Raw genomic sequence first — 18,831 nt, 5'->3', positions numbered from 1 at the left:
CTTTTGTAGTATTTGCTAAAAAGTTTCATCATAACCCCCTTATTCATAAAATTTACCCTCTCTGTCAAAGAACAAATCGTTCTGTGTCAGAGAGTGACAGAACAGTTCAATAGCTAAAGCGTCCATAACTTCTTTATGAATAAGGGGGTAAGCCTATAGCAGTCCACTGATACCTAGACGTAGACCTCTCCCAAAGCACGCCACTGTGCGATATTTAGATTTCCCAATACAATCACTGCCAGCCTCCTTTCGCAAGTCGTCACCACATCTAACCGAAGGGCGTCCTAAAAAAGTTTACTCGATTTTAAAAGACTTATTTGATTAAGAACGTATAGTGCCAGTCACACGTAAGTTGAAATAATTATCGCAAAAGGAGCATTATGTTTCTGTCAAATCTCAACTGCATGCATCTTCTGTACAGTGCGACAAACTTATCTGTTCCAGTGAGAGCGAACTAAATTGATTAATATCTCATTACTTACTCATGACTTATATATTGTTAAGGATTACATGGGTTTGATAATACCGCCAGGGCGAATTACTACTATGGGCAATCTTAAAATCTTATAGAATGAAGAAGTATTAGACATTTTCGTGAGCTCACACCGGAACAGATAAGTTTGTGGCACTATAAGTTGTTTGATCGCATCAAAATATTACCAACCAAAAGCGTAAATATTGTATTCAAATGTGTTTTTGTTTAAATACCATTATGTAACTGTAACTTTTTTATTGCTCGCGAGTTAACATCGACAACAATCAAAACGGACATCACTATAACAACAACCCATCGCGTGCGTTACCCACAGACAGACAGACATGCCGACACGTGGCGGAATGCTCCATCGACTACACAGATTATTAGTGCTCTATACGGGCTGTCTATGGTTTTTCTTTGTTGCTTGTAAAAAAATGTACATATAGCTTTGGGGTCTTAGAGTATATTTTGGGGTCTATTGGTCTCTAAAACTCTATGTTACGGATCCCAAATTTATGGTGCCCTATTTATTCGCGCGTGAACCACTAAAAACCGTGCTAATTACCATATATTTTTAGAATTGAAAATTTTGTGTGTATAACTTCTAGCATCTGGGCAGTTAGGTAGTTGTAGTTTCTTCAGAGACATTTCGTTGGCTAAAGCACCGGAAGAAACTTGTTAAATTACTCTCCGTCATGATTTCTTGCTACATTTATCACAATCATCATTAGATGTACTCTTAAATACATTTTAACAGTGTTCCTACTTTTATGTCTTTAAGCTTTATTTAACTGTATTTTTTTCAATCTTCTTCTGTGTAACTTCTGTTTATGTGTGTTGTTTAAGTGTGAGTATAATTATTATTTTATTTGCTTATTGCTTTGATTTTTATGAATGTTGTTTTTGTGATGCACGGTTTCTTAATAACTTGCTTGTTTGCACCAATAACCATTTTTTTGTGATATTGTCAAACGGAACGTAATTATAATTTATACATTTAGGTAGGTACCTCTAATGTCAATGTTTCCTAAGACCTATTATTTTATGTTTTTTTTTTTACAAACCCCCTTTAACTATATTAGTTTTCCTTAAATTGATGAAAATAAACTCCAGTATCAACTTTACTGTTATGCCCCTGACTACATCACAATATCGAACTGAAAAAACAATCGTCCATGTAATGAATCCAGACCTATTGTTAGCGTAGGTAATTTAAATGCTGATTGATGCGTCATGCATAACAAACCAGCCAAGCCCTTTTAACAATTAAAATCTTCTCAGCAACTCCAGACTTAGCCATCCTTGAACCCATTGCTTTCCTTTGTGCACTGTGTAAATATTATTGCGTTCCGCAGAAATCTTTTCTTAGGTACAGTAAAGGGCAGAAATACCTGACCCCTCTCAGAAACATTGTTACTATGAGAGGGGGGTCAGGTTTCTCTGCACCTGACCGTACCTACTTGAAACGTATGTTAATTTTAATCTTAAAACATTTTTTTCCTTACAGTGACCTACCGGACGAAGAAGACAAAAAGTCCCCAGTCCTGCTTCTCGGCGTCAACAAAATATCTGAATCGCCATTCGTCAGGCGTCGATCTAACGACGGTGCCCAAACTTCGGGATCCATAAGATTCTTCAGACCCCCAAAGTCCAAGTACACGAGAGGCCTCCATGGCGACGAGAGGTTGGAGAAGATCCGCCAGGATCTGCTAACACACAAGCATGGAGCTGACAGGTACATTCCAATTGACAAGAAGGATAGATCCCTGCAGGAAGAGGAGAGAGAAGTGTGCGTCAAACTGAATTGTGCCGGAAACTGTGTCTGCAAGAGGCAGAGCTCGTCCAACCGAGGGTCATTCTCCTTCCACAGACCCGGCAACAGACAATCCTCTCTGTGTCCCTCCGAACCCTACGGCACTGAAGCCAAGCCTAGTGACAGCTCCGAGAATGATATAGAGTTCAAATACACAGAGTACGAAGCTGACAACCAACCGTGTAGTAGCAAGCAGACCTCCTACAACGTAACGCCAAAGTCAACCGAACGAAGATCTCTGTTGCTGGCGAATCTCAACGAGAGATTCCGCAAAACTTTAAGTTTAGACTCGAGGAAAGTCGAAACTAATAGAGTACCCCTAAGCCTGCCACAGGAATCTCGGCCTAAATCTCTGGTCAACACCAGCAATATTGTTGTACAACCTTTTAAGGCTGACGACCCGTTTCTGAGCTCGAATTTTAGCAAAGCTAGCCAACCTAAGAAGAAGAGGAAGTCGTTTTTCTCTCTCGACACATTCTTCGACACAAAAAAGTCTGATACATCGTCAGTTGATGACTATTGCTCGTCTAAGTACAAACGGTTCGAGTTGGAAAGCGACGAGTCACCTCTCTTCAGAAGCAATCGGGAAAAAACTCCCGATCTCTTGAAATTGCCAGTAATAATCAACGGAGTACGCAAGAACCAATCGGATGCCAAGCGACAGTTGGAGAAATTAGAAAGCCATTACTATAAAAGTCTTACAAAAGCAGAGAGCGTTTCCAAAACCGTTATCGATGCTGTCCCCAAGGATGCGACCGATATACAAGGTCCCAGCGGACATACGAACCACGTGTATGATGATGACGACGTAGAATACATAGAGCCTATCAGAAGCAACTTCACTAGTCAATCCACGCTAATACTCGACAAAAACATTCCTCAGGACTTACTCAAGCCTGACTCTCTACTAACTATAAACACTAATGAGACTGACATAAAATTACCTAGCTCTACTGTATCTCCCAAGTCGAATGGGAGATCCGATTTGGATAGTATCGGACCCTACGAAATTGAAGTTAAAGAGAGTGACTTTTTAAAAGATCGCGCAAAGCATTTGACCGTCAAAGTCATGGATAAGTCGGTGGATTCGATCGGCAGTTGTTCGCTAGATGTCGACGCAAGCACAGACTTCTCAGGTAAATATTTTGTGTTGTGTGCTCTGTCGAGCTCGTATCACTTTTACTCTTCACAATTTCATTGCGAGAACCATCAAAGCATGATTTTATTTATAATTATGTACTCGTTGTCTAGTATGCTTCTTACCATTTTTCATTTGAAATAAATTATATGTTATGTTTATTCCAATCTACATCTTTGTTTTCTTTTTTCCTTCGCCATTATTCTTATAATTTTCATTTAATCATTTGTGTGTGCTTTTAATATAACTATCAGTAACTATTCAAATAAGAATAAGTACGTAAAGAAGGTCTAGACAAAGAAATTTCCGCAAATAAAGGGCAAATATAATAAATCGTAGTCTTTCAAGTGGAACAGTTCGGGATTAAAATGATAGTTCCGTTCTACAATCCATAGACCATGACCAGTTATGTTATAGCATTGCAAGACGCTACTTTGATCTGTGCGAAAATGGTCCCAACCATTAAAACTACGCTGACTACCTGAAATCTAAAACCTAGAACTTAATACCTCCTCAAGAAACTTCCGTTTTCGAAGGTTTTTAAAGACTTCTAGGTACTGCCTACCTAAGTCTTTGTTGTTTATTATGAAGTTAAGTACCTAGCTGAATCATTAAAAAAATATGAAGTTTTTTTTCTTTGGTTAGCCGTTATTCAGACTCCTTTAAGATTAAGTTAGCCGTTATACTTATTGCATTATTACTTTCGTAAGATTATAGATTAAAATCTGAATAAGCTTCTATTCTAATTTTTAAAATCATGATTCCCACCACTAGAGCGTCTTCTCGAAAACAGATTTTGCGTTAGCAAGTAGGTCGTGCAAAATAAAATGCAACCTCATATTGCAACATGCAGGTCACAAACATAAGTGACAATAAAATGCGCATACACACTTGAGTAATCTATACGTTAACCTCGATTCTACCTACACACCATTGTGAACCAGCGACCGGGCCGCTACCGCCACGCCGCCGGTCATTGTCGTTTATGCAACTAACGGGCACGCACGGTACATTTTTCCCTCTATAAATTTAATAACATACTTTTTGAATCAATAAGTCTATACTTGCTGAATCGGTGACCGTGAAACGGAACGTCTTGCGGACGGGCTGGCTGCAGAGAATCGAACATCGAATCCTTGCCGCATCTCTAGCGAAAAAAAAGTTAAAAGTTTGACGTTTCGTTTAGTTTTCCTTGTTCTACGGATTGTGTTGTGGTGTCATAAAAAATCCAGAGTTCATGTCCAAATTTTCGCTATAAAATTGTATTTGTTCTTACGTTTAGTGCAAATATTATTGTTTCATCTTGTAAATGGATACATTTGTGGTGTTTTTGGTAAGTTTTATAACCATATAATGACGAAACATTCATATAAAGTCTGTTTCAAAGTTAGTGTACATGTTTTCGTCTACCTGCTATTATTCAATAAAATTAGGGAAATCGTTGAATATTGAGTTTTAAATTTCATTAGTTTTTAATACCAAGTATTAGTGTGGTTCTTCAAGTCTAAATAATTCAATTAACATTGATCTCATGTCCTACTGGAAATCGTGAACCATAATTTTACTTTTAGCTTTCTTACTAAGCAGCATGACTAACAAAATGTTTCACTGTTATTTTGTCTGGAAATCTTATCCGCTAATGATTCTGCATGGCTTATAAGATGACCAACCAACCTAGATCACAGCAATAATGTTTTATTGAATAGTGGATTATTCCCATAAGTATGGCTTATCCTACCTACTTAGTGAGCTTCTAGAATGTTATTGTGCATCATACAGGAATGTTTCTTAACCCATCACCATGTTTTACAGACTATAATAGTTAAAATATCATACCTTATTCCTTTGCCGGCTGCCTCGAACACACTATGTAATAAAATATTTGTGGGCCTTGCACCTAAATCTACATAATTATGTCAAACACTGGCTAGGTCTAATATCCCCTCAATATAATGTCCGCTTTGGTTCTGCTGAAGCTTAAACTAGGTACTCCGTCCCTCACTTTGCTCTAAGTATTTGTTTTACCATGCAGTTTGAATGTTGCATTGGTGGAGTTCTATGTCTGTAATATATCGCACCTTATTATTCTAATCTCATTATCAGTTGCAGTATGGTCAGCTTTATAAGTAGCAGAACACTTTTGTATCTTGTCAAACTAACAGTTATGTCTGTTGTGGTAACTGCTGGTGATCCTTATTTAAACAATTACTTATACAAATAAAACTAACAAAAATTTTATGTATTAAGTGGTTTGTTAGTTGGACATAATTGTGCAAAAGTATTTAGTTGCATGAAGGTAACTGTACTTACCACAGTTACATAAGCAGTTTGCACAGTGTTTATAATCAGTAGGTACTTAAAATAACTGCAGTTGTGTCTAATACATTGGAGCTGTTATCTTTTATTACTAAAATAAGCAGTTGAATAGCTAATACCCAACCAATTATAGTGAGTTAAGTTAAATAAAATTTAGGACATTATTAAGTATCTGTACAGTACCTACCTTTAAGCAATGATTTCGAAAGCACATGCACAGAACATTTTGCCTAAAGAATATGTCAGCGCTGGCCCCAATTCAATCAAATTATGACAAACATATGGGATTTTAGGGCCAGTGCGAGGGTGCCATTTTTTGAGTGTTTAGGCCTATCCTTACGCTTATAATGTATAAGTCAATGCCCTCAAGTATATATTTCTCACCAATGTTTTTTAATCCTTTTAATAAATGAATGTGGATAGTGTAAAGCTTAAGGTTTTGATATGATTATGATTGAATACATATCTATACAAATACATACATATATACACTATTATACACATCTTGGACAAAAGTTTATGAATGTAGAAGAAATCACAAACAATATTTTAGACCTAATAACTTTGTTTGTTTATGTTGCAAACTTACAGTTTTTGGACACTACCAAAAAATACTTGCTACTACAAGCAAGTTTTATCAGAGATTTATTGTGTTGTGATAAAATTAAAGCCACAGTTTGATTACCATTTGCAGTTGCATCATTAGAGTGATAAGTGACAGTGCCGTTTCCTTCTGCATGATGTTATGCATAATATATTTATAAAATGTGTGATTATTTTGTCATGTTGTGTGTTTGTGAGTATCGGAGATAGACTAGAACCTAGCTTTTATGTATAGTTAGTTGTTAGTACCCATTAGTTTAGTATCAAATTCTTTTGGTTGATATTTATTTATATTTTTATGGCAGAGTTTAGAATAAATTATATTGTACAGTGAAAATGAAAATCGACCAATAGATTAATATAAATATTTGTCAGTCTGTTTTTCAAAAAACAATCTCATTCATTTCATTATCCAAAAATGTTTAGACTTTAATATAACCTGGTTTCTTCTTTTAAGTGCTTTTAAAGCACCTGTGATAGAAGATACCACCCATCTTTGGCCTATGCCTCTTTAGGATCAGACCTCTGTTGGGTTTCATTAGCTGTAACTATGTTTTTTACCCTATATTTATAAATACGTACTTAATCCATAAGTTACTTATAATAATTCACATAATTCTTTCATAAACTATGTCAAACTGAATATGATGAATGGCAAATTCGCCCATAACATGCGATGCGAACTTATTCTGTAGAGTTAGCAAAAGTTATTAAATTCGTCATATTTTACCTATATGCTCTAACAATATTAAAAGAAGTTTTAGGTATAGCACAACCATTTAATATCATAACTGAAGTAGTTATGCTAACAGCATAGACATAAGAAACATAGCTCCATCCTCTTTCAGTTGAGGATCTCAACACAAGTGCGAGTGAGATGCAAACCTTTTCAACCCTTTCATTGCGACGGTACTGTAAAAAAACCATCGCGTGCCACAAAACAATTCCAGCCATGCAAATCACCTTTAACCTTGGCCCCTTTCGTTCCAGATACCACGTCCGGTAGTCTGAACCTGCTGACGCCCTCGTCGACCACCAGTCGCGTCCGGGACTTCACGTCGCGCATCCAGGAGCGCGCCCACCCCCCGCACCCCCCGCGCGCCGCCAACCTCACCCCGACGCCAACCCCCAGCGAGGCACCAACACCCAAGTATCAGAAGAGCGATCATCTGCTCAAACCGCCACCGAAAGTCACGATTAGTGACACAGCCAGTCATAGGTCGAGAGGACATCATAAGAAGAGAGACGAGGTGCCTAATAAGAAGCCTAGCTATCTGAATTTGGCGTGCAGTGTTAATGGTTACACGAATCTGACCACATATGATTCGAAGTTAAGGCAGGATATAAACAAAAGCCGTGAAGCGTCTCCTATACGGCCAATAACGCATACATACCAGCATCGCGCTGAGAGCAATTCCCTGTTGGTGCCGGTCCCAGTCAGTGCCAACAAACTGTTGGTCCCAACGTTCGGGCCACATGATACGCGGACAGATCTGACAGTGAAAGCGCCTGCCAAGGCGCACACGGACCCATATCTGGCCAGCTCCCCGCTACATGTCTACATGGCGACGGAGAATAAACAGTTGAAGAACGACTTCCTCGGCCCAGCCATGACGGCGAGTAGGCCGTATATGTCCAGCGAGAGCAAGAACTTTGCCACCTCCATGTTACACCAGAAGGATGAGGTGGACAATGTGAAGGAAACCTCGTTCAAGTCCAGCTATTCGGAGAGCAATTTCCGGAAGACCACGAGCAATGGACAGAAAATTGACAGGTTCAGCTCGGAGTCTTACACAATTAGCTCGAATGGCATGTCGAAAAGGGTGGAGATAACGAAGGAAAATGGTGAACAGTTAACTAGCCCAATGAAGAGCTTTATCCAGCAAAGGGTGGAGAGGTTGTATGGGCCCGGAGCATTAGCGCAGGGGTTCTTCAACCAGAAGCGACATAAAATGAAATCCCAAAGCGAAGACGAGGTCCTAACAGAGAAATCCCTAAACTGTTCCAGTGAGCGTTTCTACACGCCGAGGAGATCGTTTGAGAGCTTCGAACAGGAGAACGTGTATTCTAGTCCAAGTCCAAACGGCGAGGCTGACCCGAATGTCTCTCTACCTGTCCTACGGCATTTGAGGCCCGAATTCCGCGCCCAACTGCCCATCCTATCACCAAAGAAGAGTCCCAAATCGCCGTCGCAGACCGACCAACACATTCCACTATCCCCCGAGAAGACTGACGTTCCAATTTCAAAAGTGGAAAAACCAGCCAGTGATGTGATAGCCAATGGTGTGTCTGTGATAAAGTTAGAGTCCCAAAGTGAAGTGAATGGTTCTGTGAACGGTGTGGCCAGTAATGGCGTGAGTGATTGTTCCGAGGATGTGGTGAAAGATGGACATTATTTCTTAGCGTTGGAGAAGAAAGAGACGGAGAGGCTGCTCGCTCTGTCTGCGAGGGCTGAAAAGGAGCTGGAGAGTTTACAGGTAATGCTTATATAATAATCTATATAAAGTTGGCATACATAAATTTAAGGAGAAGATCTATGCCCAACAGTGGGCGATAGAGGGCTGATGATGATGAAGTCTGATACAACTAGCATGGCCCAGAAATGCTATGATAAAAGTATAGCAGACAGATTATCTTCCTAGTGTTTATGTGACAAACACTACAGGTCTCAAAGACAAATTATGTAAATAATATTCTTATGTATTGAGTAGGTGAAAGCTTTACAGAATATCCTATGTAATTCGAAAGTGCATGTGAATAATCATGCTCTAAATATTATATTTAAGTATATTAAAGCATAACTTATTATGCAAATGAAACTTCTACCATTGCAAAAGAAAATCAATATCTTCAAGGATCTTTAGTCATGGATGCCAGACTGCCAGGCCATATACAATAAATGACGCATTATACAAATGCAATACATAGAACTCATTTAGTAGCTTATGCATATGCATTAATTCTATTTTAATGGTGTCACATTTCATGGTACTGGTTGAGATTTCATTTTCTAAGAAGCTGTTGATTAGTTTCCATAACTAATGTGTATAATATGGTAGAACTAAGATGTGTTAATCAGGTTACAGTAGGTACAACATTATTTCGAGCTACTTATTATTCCAACCATTCAGCAAACCATTAATATGGTAGAACATAATTATGTTATCTGCAGCAGAAAACCTGAGGGAGCAATACTTTTCTTCCATAGAGGTTTTCCTCTTTAATACCTCTACAGGACACGAGTACCTATTTCGTGATTGGTCAATGCTCATCTTTCCATAAGTATAAACTCTTACCCAGGGATCTTCATAATAATTATAATATAAAAGCCACTTTCATGTATGCCCTGACCTCTACCTGAGAAAACTGAGAGATACATCCCCTAGGGCGCCCTAGGCAGTTTCTCATTGAAATTTGGCTGTCCACTAGATACTCAAATTTCCAAAATCAACCACCATTACTGCTAATGCCTATTGTGGGGAGCCTCATCCCCAAAGTAGGTAATTTTGTAAGAAAAAATCCTTGGAGTGCGCGATCGGAGCGCGATAAATCGTTTGGTGGAAACCGGGCTTTTAATATTCAATACTGACCAATGTTTTCAGAAGTAAGGATTTACCCATCAGAAAATTTGCTTCAGAAAATGGCACCCATGCTCTCCCCCCACTTCAAACAAATTATGATAGGTATTTTAAGGCCAGCGCGCGGGTGCCATATTCATGAGCGGTGGGCCTGGTCCTTATGCTATTAATATACAAGTAAAGTGATACTGACCCATGTACACCTACATTCCAGGACAACAAAGAGGTGAGCGAGGAGGTGCTCGGCTTCCTGCGCTCGGCGGCCGGCAAGGCGCGCCTGCTCGCCACGCAGAAGATGCAGCAGTTCGAAGGTACCTACTGCCTTTACATTTACTTATGGTTAAGCCCCAGTTTTACCATAGGTACTCTGTTAGATTATAACAGGAGATTAGTTGTTGACTTTTGACAAATCTGTCAGATATTTAATATGGAGATGACAAATAATGCATGATATTACATTACAATGTAACAGGGGTGTTAATGATCTAACAGACTATGGTGAAACTAAGCATAAAACTGCTAGTGCTAGGTAACTTTGATCCTGCTAGTACCTAGACTCAAAGTATGTGTGCCTTTGGTATCTATCACTTTAAACGTCACCACAGTAATAGCCATTAGTAATCACTATAAGATATCACTGGGTTTGGATCTCCCCAAAGACTGGGCTGTTATTACCATAATCTTTAGAGTTATGGCCAGATGGCGCAGTGGTTAGTGACTGACTGATGTTCCAAGGCCCCGGCTTCTATCCCTTCGCCGGGGCAGATATTGGTTGAAAGACTGATATTTGCGAGCTGGTCTTGCGTGTTAAATATTTGTAATGTGTACAAAATAAAGGAAGTAATATTTTATTTAATCATCCTCCTTATCTTATTATTCCAGGCCTCTGCTACAACAACATAAACGGCGGCGCCAACGAACAGTTCCCCACCACGGCTGAAGACCTGCAGGGGTTCTGGGACATGGTGTGTCTGCAGGTGGTCAATGTGGACGCGCTGTATAAGCACATGGATGAGCTTAAGCAGAATGGGTGGAGGGAGGTGTGTACATCATTCAATTTCATCATCATCAGTTATTTTTTTAATAAATAGGTTTTTTTTTCGGGAATTTCGGCATTAAAAGTCGTATTATGTTGGATCGGCTGTCGTTGTCCGAGACTCCGTGGATTGTCTTATCGTGTGCTGTAGTTCATTGACATGTTTCACGATATGGGTAAAATAATAGTCAAAGTAGTAGTAGTAGAGTTAGGAGTCCCTTAAAATTTAGGATGTCTTAGTGAAAACGGGCATAAGTGGCAAGCAGATAAATACATCATGTTTGAGTGTCTAGACTCTATCTGTATGATGGACCTGCAGGGGTTCTGGGGCATGGTGTGTCTGCAGGTGGTCAATGTGGACGCGCTGTATAAGCAGATGGAGGAGCTCAAGCAGAACGGGTGGAGGGAGGTATGTACTCACTATGTATCACTAAATTTCTGCAATAAAATGACATAAACAGGCCTTTAAAAATAGTATTATGTTGGATCGGCTGTCAGTCAGATTGGTCCATGTATACTGTTATCGCGTGCTGTAGTTCATTGACAACTTATAGGATATGGCTAAAAGAAGGAAATAGTCAAGTTAGTATCCACCTGAGCCAGAAGACTGTATGTCAGTGCATCTAAGTGGTAAGTAGATATACCATATTTTAGGGTATAGACTCTATCTATAGGTTAGACCTGCAGGGGTTCTGGGACATGGTGTGTCTGCAGGTGGTCAATGTGGACGCGCTGTATAAGCAGATGGATGAGCTCAAGCAGAATGGGTGGAGGGAGGTATGTATATCATTAAATTTCTGCATGCTTAGGACTCCATGTTGTACGGTTACTGCGTCGGCAGCAGTCGGGTTGCCCACTTACCCGACAACTCTCTTAGAACAAGCTTGCTTGTGTTGGCGTGCACCAACCCGCACTAGGCCAGCGTGATGGACTAGGTTTAAAGCCATCCTTCATTGGAAGGAGACCCGTGCCCCAGCAGTGGGGACGTACGTGATGGGTCGTGATGATAATTAAATTAAAATTTCTTGATAATTAAATTATCAAGAAAATTAAATAAATGGTCTCTTATTCTTGTAATCTTATTTAAAACAACCAACCTACCTCTCTTCCACAGCTAACCCCCCCAACAGTGCGTCAAGCCGCCCCCACCCCGCGCACGCCGCGCCCCCGCGCCGCCGCCGCGCCGGCCAACGAGAAGGCGAGGGCCCAGGCCGAGAAGCGGGACGCTGATAGGAAGGCTATGTTGGAGTTGAGGAGGTGAGTTTTGTGTGTATGTTAGCTCTTATTAAATAGTTTTTAAGAAGGAATTCCGGGATAAAAAATACCCTACTGAAGCATAGCCTACTGAATTAGCATGGATATAGGAGTGTCGTCCTACATAATTTTATTCCAGCACAAAAAGTAGCCTATAATAATCATGGAGAAAGTGTTATTGAAATTGATCCAGTGTCGTTTCGGATCCTATTCAAAACAGACAGTAATTGATAAGATTTATTTAATCATAGAGAGTATCTATTATCGCCCTTTTTATAATGAAATATTTCCAATTAAAAACATAAATTTTCTCTCCAGGCGAGTGGCGCGCGAGCGACAGCTGGCGGCCAAAACCTCTCCCGGGAACAGCCACGAGCCCGACGCACACACCGCCGTTGAGGGACCACAGGTATGGTGTTGTCTACACTAAGACATCTTCATCACGACCTATCACGTCCCCACTGTTGGGGCACGGCTCTCCTTCCAGTGAAGGAAGGGTTTTAGGCCTAGTCCATCACGCTGGCCTAGTGCGGGTTGGTGGACCCCGACTGAGACATAGAGGGGAGAAAAAATAAGCCTTCTAGAGTGATCCCTCAGTAGCGAAATTCACCGTAGGGCATTGTTGAGTGAATATAGGTTTACATAGAAGGTATATTTCAGCTCGATATTTCTACGCCTTCTCGAGAAAAAATGGTCCTGACGGTCATTTTTTTCCCTTATATGTATGGAGGAAAGCTCTAATCGTAGCAGACACAGCTCATCTCATCATCGCCATCTTTCCTACTACCACTAATTTGACAAAAAAAAATTAAGTTGAATCTTTTGGATACTTTTTATATTGTGCCAAACTTGCAAACATTGCACTTTGTTCCCTATTTTGTCATGCACCTTTTTGCCTACATTCGAACCGTCCTCTTATATTTTTTTTTTGTTTCTTTTCCAGGAAGTAGAAATCTACGTAGGCAAGGGCGCCAAGCCTTCCAAAATAGCTCCGAAAGGCGACTGCACCAGCACCACCCAGTCTGACGACTCCTCGGCCGTCAGTGAGAGCTGATTCTGAAACTATATCCTGTAAAAAATTACTATAGTTATATCCACACTTCTGCTACTTACAAAAAAAAGGCTTCGCGGTTCCTAAAGCTAAGTCGGCGCAATGTGCGAGAGTGTAGTTGTCACTATTATACCTTGTTCCATTTCAGAAGTCTCATATAACAAGCGATTTTAGATCTTATATTCAAAATAATAAGGGTCCAGGATATATCTAGCCATCATGCGTGAAATACCTATGGGGTGACTAGCTATTAAGCCACCCAAGGTCACGCCAGAAAGCCAGTAGACGACCTAGGTTGCTTATGACTTCCCTGAGAGACCTCGGAGATCCGAGGGTTTTGCTCGTAGTGTGTCCACGCCTTTGCAATAAGGGGAGCTTTTTCGTGGAACAAGGTATAGCAGTCGGTTCTGACGCTACACATTTTAAATTTATAGCCGTTGACAGTAAAATTTGGCCAATACATAAATAAATTTATGATTGCGATCTTAGAAGTGATTTTGGTATGATTATCTTTTTAGTATTTGGCAGCACTTTACAATATAAACGGTGTGGCTTTTATATCGTACTGTATTGTAACTAAATCTAGGTAAGTAGCAACCAATCCGTTTGTATATTTACCCTACTGGGCCTAAATGAGGAAAATATCCTTATAAGTTGGTTTAACAGGTTCTAAATTATGCTTTCACAAAAACTATGTAACCCCAATAAAGAAACTAGTTTTTACTGTACAATAATATTATTAGTTTGTCAATCTACAGCAACTGCATCGAATAACGTCTAATTTAGTAATAAACATAGCAGTAAATAATTAAACTCATGATAATCGGGTAGTAATTTTGTACTAAACATTTTATTAACTTGATGATTTTTTATTTCTTTTTGTAAATACATTGTATGGCCTCAAAAAATGTACACATTTTTATTTTGAACAATATGACGACCTTTTGCATTTAAGTTATTTTGTTTTAATCATTAAATTACTATATATATTCGAAAAATTTAAATTCTACTAAGTTCATAAAAAAACATACTTATTAAAATTGAAAATGATTGATTGACATATTTATAACTTATCATAATAATTATTAATAAGTAATTCACTTTAGTTATTACTTTAGAGACAGTGAAATTTATGTTTCGTTGAAATATAGTCATCAATATCATCGTATTTTAACCATTTTCATTTTCTTAATGTAATGCTCAATTTGTTTTAATTTGAAGACAATAACTGACATAAATTTTAGTTAATTTAATGCAATATATTTATGAACAAAGTAAAAGATCTGTTTTAGTCGCACCTCGAAATATGCTTTTAGTCTACATTTAAACGGTGTTAAATAAACATGTATATCTTTATAAATGTCTATTTAACATTATTTGTCTCTGCTTACTCGGCTTACTAATAAACCAATTACAAAGGCTTAAAAATTATATACTTATAAATAATTAAATTCAGGCATATAAATATAAGACATTTATTGTAAATTGGAACCCCTGCAAGTATTTTATATCGCTATAGATAGTGTAAAGCTTTTGTAAAAATAAGTAACCACGATACTCTTATTATAGCTAAAAGTGTTAATATTCGAAAATAGGAATCTATTTTTCAAAATAATATCGCTTGCTCATACATTGAATGTAAATTTCTGATGAAAAATTCATGGGCCTTACCTTCTTTAGTTTACATACTTACTTTAGATTCAGATTGGGCAAAGTATGTGTTATTCTCCTCCATACAATTATTATGAAAGCTAGCGGTGTGGTGGAAGACACATCATATTTTTACATGAAGTGCAGTCTTATTTGTACTTATTCTGCACGAAATAGCAACATATCGACGCTGGAAAGTCAAAAATAACTAAGCGTAATTTTTCGGACATATAAAGGGAATCAGGTTATATAGCTCACTCATTGTTGAAAAAAATATCCCTTAGTAATTTTTGCCTTTTAATTTCCACCGTCGATATATTAATTTAACCCTGGTAGTGGCCCTTAGCACAGTAATGAGTGTTGTTTTTATGTGTATGAAACTTTGTTACGTTTTGAATGGTAAATGTATGTGTTTTGTATGAATTGTTGTGTTTGTGTAATAAATAATATTAATGATAAATTGGTTAGTGCATTTGTGAATTTGTATCGAGCTCTGCTATTGATGGATGTTCTATGGAATGGTCATTTTAAGAAATGGAAATTTAAATTAATCTGCAAATCTAGCACGGGGCACGCGCACGATAAGAAGTGGCAAAAGTTTTCTGTCTCATTTGCTTTCGAAGGCGCATGATATGCTCTTATGTCGAGTGATACACAAATCTTTTGCCACGTCTTGTGCTAGGTATGCGGGTATTAACTATGTATTTTAAAATTATTGTGAAAAAACATAAGTAAATTATAAACATGTATACATGAATATTTTCTATGGCGTAAGTAGATAACAGAACTGATTTTTAGCTGTAAAAAGTATGTGACCGAATTAATTCATTAGTTTGGGAAATCATGAAAACATGTATTTATTATTAGTAAAGTTAAAAGTGAAGATCCACTAAATCATATGGAATAAATATATATTTATGTGCACTCTTTTGTCGAAGTTACAAGTTTTTATCTGAGGACTTATACATATAAAATACTAAACATTGATTATTCTATGTACTGTAATATTAATTGCAAAATAAAAGGTCGATGAATAATATATTTTTTTCTTTTTTTTCGCTGTTGTAATTTATAAATTAGGAAATGCAGGGTTGACTGGTTGCTACAGAAGTTAAACATACACTAGCAAATTATTTTACTACTTTTATAGTAGGTACTTTTAATCGCGGAATTCCCACGGGAAAACTTTTTAGGGCGAAGCAAAGCTTGCGGCAACAGCTAGTTGGCTATGTATGTCATGTCAAATAGGCAAAATACAGCAATAAGTTTGGCGAATATGCTGACAACATATAGCAGTTAGGGTCAATTCAGACGTACCACACCACAGCCACAACCACACCATAACCACGCGGTGTGGTCGGGCTTATATTTTGTATTGACAATGAATAATCCAATTCACACGTGCGACATTTTGCCGTTGTCATCAACCACCTGTGTAAGGGTCAATTCAGACGTACCACAACCACACCACAGCCACAACCACGCGGTGTGGTCGGGCGTATATTTTGTATTGACAATGAATAATCCAATTCACACGTGCCACATTTTGCCGTTGTTATCGACCACCTGTGTAATACGACCACATCGCAACCACATCGCAACCACAACGCAACCACATCGCAACGGCAACGCCGCCACGCGGCGGCGGCACCGCGGCAACCTGTTTTCCGTATTAACTGCACACGACGACGAGGTTACCACATCGCAATGACAGCGACAACGCAACCACATCGACATTTTGTCGCTGCCACAACGCAACTGCAAAAAGCCGCTGTCACACAATTCACACGTAACCACAGCTTGACCACATTTTGTCGCTGCGACGTGGTGTGGATGTGGTACGTGTGAATTGACGCTAATACGACCACATCGCAACCACAACGCAGCTACATAGCGTCGGCAACGCCGCCACGCGGCGGCGGCACCGCGGCCACCTCCTCTTCCTATTAAATGCATACGACCACGTGGTTACCACATCGCAACGACAGCGACAACACAACCACATCGACACTTTGTCGCTGCCACAACGCAACTGCAAAAAGCCGCTGTCACACAATTCACACGTAACCACAGCTTGACCATATTTTGTCGTTGCGACGTGGTGTGGTTGTGGTACGTGTGAATTGACGCTTATGGCAAATACGAATAGCCACAAGTGTGATACAAGCATGAGGGTTCTACCTTTTATGGCATAAGATTTATTTGCCTAATCTCTTATTGCATAGTAACGTTTGGTCAAAGTCTCGTTACGCCGAAAATCGTATGGCATAAATCTCGTTTAGTAAAAAGTTATTTCGCATAACATTGTTTAGCCTAATAATGGTATGGCCAAATCTTGAATAGCCTAATAATGCTATGGCATAGGTTTATTAGGTTTATACAAAGTAATAATATTCGTTTGGCTTTAACTTTGACGGAGCGTCTCCCTACATAGCGCAAACTGGTGCCTTGTATTGTTTCCGCTGTTTGGAAAACGCTCCGCTCCGCTTCGCTGCGCTCCGCTTTGGTTTTGATGAACATGTGCACCTAACACGCTCCTCCTCGCTTTGCTCGTCGTCGCACCTATTTTTAGGTTTCGATCTCATGGGGTTTGTAATAATTATATTGGTCGTTAACTTTCGATTTTTTGATCATACAATATCGTGATTTTTGGGATGTAGGAGAAAAATACCACAATTTGTACATTTACTACATACTTAATATATTATTTATTAAGATAACATTAGGAGAAACAAGATTATACATAGGTATAGACGAACATAATTTGAGCAAACGAAACTTAGGTGTTTAAAGATTGTGCCTAAAGAGTTTTAGACGAAACGAGCCTTATGCCACATGAGTCTTGGCAAAGTGATGGTTCGGCCAAAAAAGTTTAGACCATACGAGTTATGCGAAATGAGTTTTGGTCAATAAAGATTATGCGAGATGAGCGGAACCCAAGCATGAGATTGTTAAGCAGCAAATTCAATATGAGCGGTTTTCGTGTTACTCAATAGATGGCGCTGTCAAATATCAAACTAACTATTTTCTCCACTTTTTATAATGGTATAAAAATGAAATGGACGGGAGTGGGCAGCGAAGAACAGCTTATGCACTGGCAAAAAAAGGGAGTATGGAGTGTTGAACGCCATCGCCAACCTCCATTGCTTGTGCTTGTAAAGAAGCAGTTGGGCAGTTAAGGCGCCGACACACCATCGGATGAAGCTGTCAGAGGTATCTAGGTAAGGAATGTACCTACACTACGCTGTTCAAAGTATCGGACGTAACCTTGGGCTGACCTTCAGCTTTCAAACATCCGAGAGCGATCTGGCACGAACTGTCTCAAAAGACCGTGCACACTATCAGTCGCGGCTGACAGTCGCGTCCGTAAGCCGCGTCCGCTAGTGTGTCGGTGCCTTCAGTTGCTTATTTGGCAAGTGTAGTCAAGTGGGGTAGCAGCAATAAGCAAATACGGCAAGAAATTTGGTGAATATACTGACCACACATGGAAGTGCGTGCCGCTCCGCCCGTTAGTTTTGTGGACACGGCCTTGTCAGTATTTTTTCCGTTTTTGTCTGGCTGTACATGGGCTGTACCTTATTTCTTTCATCACCATGGTGCAGCCTGGCAAAAAAGTTTAGAAACCGGACCAATGTTCAATAACAATATCACAAATTTATTTAAGTACAAATCTATCAAATAATCTTTTACCATTAATAAAAATTATTTTAATTTGCTTAAAATAATAATTGAATATTAATATAAAAATGTTACTCACCAAACTACGTGTAATGGAACGACATACGGTCGTTACTCTATGGCTCGTCTATGAATAGTCTATGGTTTTAGTTAGTATTTCGATCATTTTAGATCTTTTATTTTAATTTTATATTAAACTCGATATATTCTACAAAATTGTACTAAAACAATATTAA

The 18,831-nt window shown here is 38.9% G+C and overlaps 1 protein-coding gene across 2 annotated transcripts in view; it reads left to right on the top strand.

Moving 5' to 3' along the window:
- The window catches only part of LOC105390485, a 29,357-nt gene extending 13,401 nt beyond the window's left edge, over positions 1-15,956 (top strand). For both annotated transcript variants that reach the window (XM_048622122.1, XM_048622124.1), the window contains 7 exons: positions 1,986-3,427; positions 7,339-8,825; positions 10,141-10,237; positions 10,809-10,966; positions 12,077-12,219; positions 12,535-12,625; positions 13,160-15,956. In XM_048622122.1, the coding sequence (XP_048478079.1) occupies positions 1,986-3,427; positions 7,339-8,825; positions 10,141-10,237; positions 10,809-10,966; positions 12,077-12,219; positions 12,535-12,625; positions 13,160-13,270 (3,529 nt within the window). In that variant the 3' untranslated portion in view covers positions 13,271-15,956. The remainder of the gene's footprint in view (positions 1-1,985; positions 3,428-7,338; positions 8,826-10,140; positions 10,238-10,808; positions 10,967-12,076; positions 12,220-12,534; positions 12,626-13,159) is intronic.
- The last annotated feature ends 2,875 nt before the right edge of the window (positions 15,957-18,831 follow it).

The sequence above is a fragment of the Plutella xylostella genome, chromosome 2 (genome assembly GCF_932276165.1).
Source record: "Plutella xylostella chromosome 2, ilPluXylo3.1, whole genome shotgun sequence".
NCBI classification, from domain to species: Eukaryota; Metazoa; Arthropoda; class Insecta; order Lepidoptera; family Plutellidae; genus Plutella; species Plutella xylostella.
The sequence above is the reverse complement of the archived record's forward strand: the minus strand, read 5'-3'. Positions and strand labels throughout refer to the sequence as shown.